The sequence below is a fragment of the Etheostoma spectabile genome, chromosome 15 (assembly GCF_008692095.1).
Source record: "Etheostoma spectabile isolate EspeVRDwgs_2016 chromosome 15, UIUC_Espe_1.0, whole genome shotgun sequence".
Taxonomy (NCBI): Eukaryota; Metazoa; Chordata; class Actinopteri; order Perciformes; family Percidae; genus Etheostoma; species Etheostoma spectabile.
This window is the reverse complement of record NC_045747.1, coordinates 23788851-23798767: the sequence shown is the minus strand read 5'-3', so window position 1 is coordinate 23798767 and position 9917 is coordinate 23788851. Positions and strand designations below refer to the sequence as shown.

Sequence of the window (9917 nt, the reverse complement as noted above, 5' to 3'; positions counted from 1 at the left end):
GGTATATGTGACGGATACATTTGACTCTCGGTTTTTACAGATGAAAAGTCCAGGAACACACAACATATATATATATATATCATATATATATATATATATATATATATATATATATCTATATAATATATATAATATATTTATATATATTCTGTCTTCTGTTGTGGAAACTTTCCTCTTAATGACATGAAGTAAACAAAACTTAACTCAAGTTTATTTTGAATAGCAGCTTCTGATAGAGAATTCATTTGTATAAAGTCTTTTTATTTCTTATTTCTCTGTAGTAGTGTCTAAAGTAGTATAACTTTCATGCTTATTATATTATTATTATATGCACATTTCACAAACTGAGTTTCTCACATTTCACAAACTGAGTTTCTCACATTTCACAAACTGAGTTTCTCACTAACTGTGTTCCTTCTGCTGGCAGTAAATGTCAAAATGTCTCGCTGTTCATCACAGAGGTAGCAAATGTCTTAGATTCAAGGTCATTTACAGTACAAGTCGTTGTCTTAGCGTAGGCACGAACCAGATAACAGATGGATCAACAACTGTGAATAAAGGAACAGAGCTGCAGAGAACTCGCTGAAGTTCCACCAGAGCTGCGCTGGAGGAGAGGTGTGCTCTTGTGTGTGTGTTCTTCCCTTTTGCAACTGTCAATTTAACTGCACATTTGCCGTCTAAAGTCTCGTTTTCTTGCTTGACCGTGTTTATTTAATGAGGTAAAGTGTCCTGAACCTGACAGCTTCCATGCAACCATGCAGCCGACAGACCAACGTTAAAACGTCCCAAATGAAGCATGAGGGGGGGGGGGGAAACGGGCAGTGTTGGGCAGGTTACTCCCAAAATGTAATGCGTTATAGATTACTAGTTACTGTCGTATGAAGGTTTTTGCTCCTAAGACTTTTTCTATGGACACAAAAGGCTTATTTCTCTTAAATGCTGTTCACAAATCTGCCTAAATTTGTGCAATAATTGTGCTGTCGAATCAGCATCTTGATGTGCCACACATGTGAGGTGGATGGATTATCTCGGCAAAGGAGAAGTGCTCACTGACACAGATTTAGACCGATTTGGGAACAATATTTGAGAGAAATAAGCTTTTTGTGTAGGCTACATAAAAATAAAGTCTTAGATCTTTGAGTTCAGCTCATGAAAAATGGGGGCAAAAACAAAAGTGTTGCGTTTAATAATCAGTAATATTCAACACATGTAGGAAATAAGAATAAACTGATGTTTTATAGTCGATATAATCAGCAAGGCCCGGCTACAAAGATCATTGAATGAATCAACCAGCTGTTGGTGGACAATTCAATTCAAAGCCTTCATTGCTAACCACGCCCCTGGTCTTGTGCCCGCCCCCTTTCTCCGATTGGCTGCAATTGCAGTCACTTGTAATTTCTGTCCAATCAGCATAGCGGCTTTTCAGATCGTGGGCGTTTCCATTTCCCACACTTGTGCTGCCGAGAGTCTGGGAGCTAGCGTGCAGCTGCCGTCCATTAGCGGTTACGACGCCACGGTGAGTAAGAAAAATACATAATTTCATCCTTTTAACATAAACGGGATTAGGTATTAAGTGGTCGCTGGCTGAGCTAAGGTAACTAACGAAGCCTGACGCTGCATTTTTAGTATGTATTTATTCGCGCTTTCAGGATATGTATCCCTTCGGCTTTGTTCGGCTAAGCTAACATGCTAAGTGCTAACTGTAGCTAGCTGGACCCTCCTCGACCATTTTGATGCCTGAAAGATAACAAACCGTCCAAAACACGATTTCCCGTAAAGTGTTTGCACTGTTACTAAGTCATTCAGTTGACGATGATGATAAATGGCCACTTGAAGTTCGTGCTTTAGTAAGAAACGTCGGCGTTGCGCAGCTTTTACAAGATGTTTTTTTTTTGTTTTGTTTGGCTAGCTGGTCGAGCTCGGCGTTGCATTAAAATGGCGTCTGGATTGTTTTTTTTAAATTCTCCTAATACAGCTGCGGGGTCTGGGTCCTATAAATGATGTGGTACGTCTATAAAAAGGCATTTCCCCCCCGAAAGTAAAGGTTAAATGTATCTGTGGGTGGTTAAACGGTGTGAACTGTAACGTAACCTGTTGATAGGATCATAACGGAGGCAGGGCTGTAGTCTCACCTCTTTTCTACCTTTTTATCATTTTAATGCTTTGTCAACTATTATTGTCCTTTATTTAGAAGTCTGCACATAGCTTGTGAGAATTGTGGGTGTGTCACTCACGGTTACTGGATGATCTGAACCTGGTTCAATGTGGTCTACATGTGACAAAACAGAGATTGCAATCTCCCCTGATTTCTCAAATTGAATAAAGCTTTTGCAGATATAAGCCAATCACGCAACAATTGAAGACCGGAAGGACGTATCTGAGTGGGGCTACGGCTCTTCTCTTGTACCCTACAATGGCGGAGTGTGATAGATGCTGCTGGACCAAGTCTCCTACGACAATGTGGTTCAGATTGTAAATGAAAAGTTTAACAATTTGAGGGTCCAAGACTGTCACAACACAATGTGAGTCCTGGTATGGTCACTCTGTGACAAGTAGCCTTCGTGACATGTCAGTAGATGTCATTTAGCTGACTCTTTTGTCCAAAGAGACTTACAATTGCTTTATATATCAGTATACCCCTCAACTAGGGGTAAAGTGTCTTGCTCAGGGACACATTGGTTGATGTACCACAGTGGGAATCTAACCTGGGTCTCCCAAACCAAAGGCGTGTGTTGTCTCCACTGCACCGTCACCACCCCCAACCAGCTAACCGCTGGAGAGAGATGTCTGTAATGTTAATATAGTGAAATTTGACCTACTTAATAAAGTACACTGCTGGCTACAAACACAGCAAATTATGTCCATTCCTAGATTTATTCAATCTGGATTTAGTTATCCCAGAGAGGCTTAAAGATTCTTTTATAAACAATTTAAGAAGCTTAAAGGTCCTATGTGTAGGACTTTCTCCCATCTAGTGTTGAGATTATATATCGCAATCAATCAACTTTCTCGTGCCACACAGTTCAAAGACGGTATTCCAGCTACGGTGGCCTTCACGCTTCAAAAAGCCGGTCTCTTGCTCTTTTCAGAAGAGGACGACTCTTCCTGAAATTTGGATTTTGAATACATGTGGTCCTCCAGGTTTCCTTCTTCCAACCTGCCGGGGTCTGGAAGCGACGATACTCGTTAGCAGCATTAGCATCACCTGGGAGTTTCTCATGAGAGAACATGAAAAGGCGGCGCAGTATGTCCCTTACCGGGTACCGTATTTAAAGATGAATACGGAGCGTCTACCCCAGTTCATGCAAAATGACAATGTAAAATTTTAAACCAAAAGGAATACTTGGAATTGATGGTAGTGGTGGTGAATATGCACGAAAAAGTACCAGTTTGGGAACAGGCAGAACATATTTTGATAATGGAAAACTCAACACGTTACACACTGGACCTTTTTAAATATTCACTATTTGCATGTAAGCGCTGTGGGAGTGTCACAGTAAATGACAGATGTCCTACCAGCTCACTAACTCCACTATTATACCCTGATCACACCAGTCACACTCGCATCAGGTCAGGCGTCAGTGATGTGCAGCCAGTCATCCGTGAAGGAACCCGGGGTGGCCTCTACTTGGAGAGCAGCCATTTCTAGTAGCACTGCCATAGTCTGTACCAGCTAACTTATCATCTCGTGAAATAGCTGAACCGTGGGTGGACTTATGGACTTATGAACTCATGGATATGGAAGTGAGGTTTACATCCAATGGAGGTGGTGTTCATACAGGGCAAACCCAACGAAGTCTTGTGATGTCAGGACAGTCATCTACTACGGTAAATGGATGAGGTTAACTTGGTTTAGCCTCGGTCTGCCTCTACCATCGTGTGTGTGAGTGTGTGTGTGATGGAGGAGTGAGAGAGTGTGTGTGTGTGTGTGTGTGTGTGTGTGGTGTGTGTGTGATGGGGGTGTGAGAGAGTGTGTGTGTGTGTGTGTGTGTGTGTGTGTGTTGTGATGGAGGTGTGTGTGTGCGTGAGATGGAGAAGTGAGAGTGACGGCGAGTAGCGACTCTAGAGTCATAGTGAGAAAAACCGAGTGTCTCCTCTGTTCCTTCTGACCACGGTGGGACATCTGCAGCAGGACAAGTTAACCTCCTTGATCTCATGTCGCTTTATGGAGAAGGAGAACCAGGAAATGCAACGCCACATGCGTCGCTGCGTTGGGGTGTTACGTTTTTCGACAGCTATGGCATCCGTAGTCTTTACTCAGAAGTATAAATCGCCGTATAAAATGCCGACAACGTGGTGGTCTGCAGACTTTGTAAAATGATCCCTGAGTCAGAATAACCGCAGCAGAAGAAGTTCGGCTCACCTCGGCCTCTCCAGCTTCTTTATTTATTTTTGGATTTATTTCATACATCGGAGTTCATATGTTGCTAAAATTGCCCTTTTTTTACTGTAAGATTTAAAAGGAGAAGAGCTTGGATGTTAAATGAGCTTTTTCATTATTTTACCTACTGCTGTTGAGAAAAGCAAATACGGGCTCTTTTTGCACTTTATTTTTGTATTCCTCCTCAAAGTGACTTTAAGTTGTTGGATTGATCGCCTACGTCTGGCTTCAGGTTGCACTACGCATTCATTCTACGTGAACAGTGCAGTGTTTTTTTTTTTTTTTAAATAAATAGACTTTTGAACATTATTAAAATTTGTTTTGTGTAAAATGTTAATTGAGCAATGGGTAAGTAATCGCTAATTGAAGAATTAATCGTTAAACTAGTTGACTAATTGAAAAACTAATCGCTAGAGATCTAGATCTATATCTGACTATATATGTCTTTATCTCTCTATATATCTGACTATATCTCTCTATCTATATCTGACCCTATCTCTCTATCTTCTGTATATCTATCTCTATAGCTGACTATATCTCTCTTTCTATATTTGACTCTATCTCTCTATCTTCTGTATATCTATCTCTTTAGCTGACTATATATCTCTATCTATATTTGACTCTATCTCTCTATCTTCTGTATATCTATCTCTATAGCTGACTATATATCTATCTATATTTGACTCTATCTCTCTATCTTCTGTATATCTATCTCTATAGCTGACTATATATCTATCTATCTATATTTGACTCTATCTCTCTATCTTCTGTATATATATCTCTATATCTGACTAAATATCTCTCTATCTGACTCTATCTCTCTATCTTCTGTATATCTATCTCTATAGCTGACTATATCTCTCTCTATCTATATCTCTCTATCTATTTCTATAGTTATCTCTGTTTCACTAAGTTCCATTGTACATTATTCCAAGTATCATTCGAAGAGCATACGTTTGCATGCTAGAAATATATGAAAGTCTGCACCTTGTGCACATGAAGCTGTGCTTCAAGTCTGCTTATATACTACAAACTGCATTTCTGCCGTGTAATCTCTGAGGCATGTGTTGCTCTGTCAACAATCCTCTTGTTGCTACAGCTGGCCACGTCTCTATTTCACTGACAAATAAGCGTGTGTGTGATGTGTTTTACCCTCATATCATCAGAAATGTCTTCAAATCAAATGTGGGCCATCTATCCATCCTTTTGTGGATCTGTTAGTTTTTTAGTTGGCTGCAGATTTTTTTCCACATTGACATTTAAAATACTGCCTTTATTATAATAAGTCCATCAATGTCAATTTCATCTCTATAGCACATTTAAAAACAACAGTTGACCAAAGTGCAGAACAGGGTCGATGTCAAATACATAAACAACAAGTGTAAAAATCACTCCAATCAAAATACATCGCTGGGAGACAAACAACAGCACTTTAAAACATCAGAATCCAGGTTAACGAGGGTTCAAAGCTGCAGCAAACAGGTGCGTCTTCAGCAGTGATTTAAACGTTTGTAAGGTCTGTGCGGCTTTAATACGCATGGAGGGGTTGTTCCGTTAACGTGTTTTTCTTCCTTTTACAGACGGACTGCAACATTGTCACCTGCTGCAGAGAAGACATTTTTTAACATAGTCATTCGCTGGACAAAGGCGTCAACACGGTCTCTAGAACAACAATGGTAATGTCTTCATTTCCATCTCCTGTTCGAATTGAAGGTTTGCATTTCTGCATCATGTGATGTTTGTGTTTGACGATTGGCCGGTAGCTAAAGCACAGGACGCGCTGGTCTTTTTGTGAAATATTCTGCTAACGGCACAGACGTGTCAGATCTAATTTAAGTCCCCGGACTGGTTGCGAGCATTTTGCCCCTCCAGTCTGCCCGGGGCTTTAGGAACACACGCTGCAGCTTCCTCATCACCGCCTCCATCTAAATTGGCTTTGGCCGCCTGCGTGGACGCAGCCTGTGTCATCACTGGCCCAGACAGGAGACCTTGGTACTCCTTTTTATATTTTAATTAATCAAAGACCAGTGAGTGACAGAGAGAGTACGTTGTTTTAATCTTGATGAAGGCTTGTCCCATTTAGCAGGATTAATGAAGGTACTTTAAATAACTCAAAAGCTTTAGACTCACCGGCCAAGTTGGCAGGTTGGTGGATAAACGCCACCAGCTACATTTGAAATTGTCTTTTTTTGTGTGTGTGTGTAACAGAAAATGCTACCGTGGGTCATATTAGAGGGTAGGAACAAACGGCATATCAGACTGGGCTGTTTTCAGGAAGGAAGCTTAACCCTTGTGTTGTCCTCGGGTTAAATTTGACCCATTTTCAGGTTTTTTTTCATCACCAAAAATGGCCCTTTGAAATAAGATGAAAATGTCAACATTAGAAACATCAAATAACTTTGGAAAAACATTAAAAAAAAAAAAAAGCACCCACGGCATTGAAAAAGCGTCAAAAATGTTGGAAAACTTTTTTTCATGGTTGACGGGAAGACAACACATGGGTTAAAGACACATGTGCCAAAGCAGTGTGGGCCTGCGTGCATGTGTGTGTTTTCAAACAGATGTTTTATAACCTGTTTGTTCTTATGTACTATAAATTGGTCTTTGCTAACCCCACGTCGCGACACAAACCTCTTTTGGTACTTCTTCTTTAATCATGATCTTGTGTCTTCTGGCCCCCCGTAGCCTCCCCCGATGCGCCACCGCTCCATGCGCGTCTTCATGAACGACGACCGCCACGTCATGGCCAAACACGCGGTCATCTATCCAACCCAGGAGGAACTGGAAAGCGTGCAGAACATGGTGTCCCACACAGAGCGGGCCCTCAAGGCGGTCTCCGACTGGCTGGACAAGCAGGAGAAGGGAACCTCCAAGTCCGACTCTGATAGCGCAGAGACAGATAAGGAAAGGTGAGGAGCTCTCAGGAATGTTAATCCTCTGGTTCAGTTTGTAGAAAAGGTGTCAGTAAGTAGGCCTGGGTGACCTAAAATCACAATTACTGGATGGTTTATTTAGTCTTTGTTCACGGACGTAGTTTGTGCTCTGAATAAATGCAACTATTCAAGCTATAGTGCATAGCTTCTGCCGCCCGTCTTAGGAATTTTAAGCAATGACAACAAAAATGGGGCGGCGCGTCCACATGACACAAGTCTTCCATGATGCCTGCCGGTCGGGACACAGAAATACAGAAATATGATCCACAACAATTATAGCAGTTGGCGGGAAGGAAAAGGTAACAAAACTTTTATCCAGGAAAGTGGTGTTTGTAATGCTCGTCGTCGTCTTTGTCTTAACCCTCATGTTGTCCTCGGGTCAAATTGACCCTTTTTCCTATATCAATGTTCTTTTTTATTCCCCAAAATAACATGACTGATTCCACCCAACGCTCTTTGCCAAGTACACATCTCTACTTTCATTAATTTTGGGGCGTCTTATTCAATTTTATAGCATTTGGAGAAACATTGAAAAAGTGTTTTTGAAATAGTATTGAGTAAAAGTTGACATATTCCAGTCTGTGATTATCCATCAACATCCATTCCTTTAATTTTAGTCTGAATAATTTCTGCTTTTCTAACTCAAACATTAGGTATAATTTCCTATAAATGACGTTTAATGACCATGAATTCCAAAAATAACTGTAAAACTTAAGTTAGTGTTGAAAAAGGCCCCAAAACGGTAACAAACATTGAAGACAAAAAGCATCAAAAGTGTTAAAAAATGGAACAAAATGTAAGAAAAAGTTAAAAACATCGACACAAAGCGTCAAAAGTGTTGATTTTGGGAAGACAACATAAGGGTAAAGGTGACTGGTGCTCATCTTTTTTTTGTCGGTTGCACGCAACTGCCGCTGAGACGACGGGACCTCAATCGGCGTCCTGTCCCCCTTTGTTGGCTAAACTTACTACTTTGGTGTCATCCTTACTTAACCCTCTGAGCCCGAGACACTCGCCCACGAGTAAAAAAAGTACCTCTGATTCATAATTTAATAACTTTTGAACCATACAAGCGATTTACTCACTTTCGGTTCCGTTTAAATCCTGACGTTTTCATCTTTACGGCGGTCTTTCCCGGGTCTTTCTAGCCTCTACAGGGGGTTTTCTATCCAGCCTGGAACTTCAGCCTCTTTGGGCTTTAAATCCATACTGTTATATCCAAGATTGATCCACTTTATGTCCATAATTCATCGCGTTTTGGCTCATTTCTGCCGCTGGATCGCTCATCCGTCTCTCTCTCTGTCTGTTCTGTCTATTTTTAGGAAGTACATGCCCATATATGGGAGATAAAGGCACCCCTGTTGTATGGAAGGCCAGAGGGGACAAAAATGCCTATATACTCTATTAAAGGCCAAATGTTGCACTATTTAGACACATATTTGCTTGTGTAACATTGCTGTGGGTGTAATATCAATAAATATGACATTATGAGGTTATTATTGGCGTAAGTAAATGTCATGAGAGCGAAACGTCTTGACTTTTTTTGAATAAATGCATGTATTTGGTCAACTGTATAAGTTATAATGATTATTTCTTCACAGTGTGACTCCCAGGACATATGAGAAGTGTTTTAGAGGTTTTACTTATGTCTGTGATATCAATACATATCTGGAAGATTCATTTATTTATTTATTTATCTTTAAGGCCCTACAACCATTTTTAACATACAAGTGACCTCACTGCAACCCAAGTATTCCAATAACCCAGTTTGTCCTAAAAAAAAATGATGTTCATATCTTGACTCTAGACACCAGGGTTGATGTTTTACAAGCTTTTATATAAAATAAATCCAGACGGAAATTAAACTATAAAAATGGCCTCAGGGCCCCGAGGGTTAAGCCAAACTGGACCGGATGGTGCAAAGTCACGTGACTACACATGCAGTAGTATGTCTTAGAGCCCGACCAATAAAGGACAAAACGCCAACACTCACAACATGGTCGAAGGATGTTGTGTCCGTTGTAAAAAAAAAAAAAAAAAAAAAAAAAAAAAAATGTAAATCTTAATTTATCGGCCATTATAAATGCTGATAGCTTGGAAAATGCCTAATATCGGCCAATATGTCTGTCTGGCATGAGTGTGTTTTCAGTGAAAAGTACATGAACACACACAGTAAGAAAAGTGTTTTTTTTTTTAAGCATTTATACAAACGGAATAACTAACGTAGGGAACAAGATTCTAAACTTGGGTTGTGATTAATCGTCCAGCCCTATCCGTAAGAAATGTTGTAGTTCCCCTTCTCTAACCACGGTTCACTTATCTCTCCTGTACTTCCCCGTGGATCTTCTGTTTTGTTTTTGACAGCGAGCACAGAGATCAGGCCACCCGATCTCTGCGTGGCGTAATGAGGGTGGGTCTGGTTGCCAAGGGGCTGCTCCTGAAGGGGGACCTGGACCTGGAGCTGGTGCTCCTCTGTAAGGAAAAGCCAACCATCAATCTGCTGAAGAAAGTCTCCGAAAACCTTGTCACGCAGCTCAAGGTGAGAACATGACTCGGCTAATCCCGTGCACCGTTCAACGTTAATACCGGCGGCAACACTTCCT

The 9917-nt window shown here is 40.8% G+C and overlaps 1 protein-coding gene across 1 annotated transcript in view; it reads left to right on the top strand.

Annotated features, from left to right (window-relative positions):
- Nucleotides 1–1412: 1412 nt before the first annotated feature.
- Nucleotides 1413–9917, top strand: part of ilf3b (interleukin enhancer binding factor 3b) — a 32770-nt gene continuing 24265 nt past the window's right edge. Inside the window, 4 exon segments of the mRNA XM_032537615.1 lie at nt 1413–1516; nt 5962–6057; nt 7067–7290; nt 9679–9853. Of these exon segments, the coding sequence (XP_032393506.1) occupies nt 6055–6057; nt 7067–7290; nt 9679–9853 (402 nt within the window). The 5' untranslated portion in view covers nt 1413–1516; nt 5962–6054.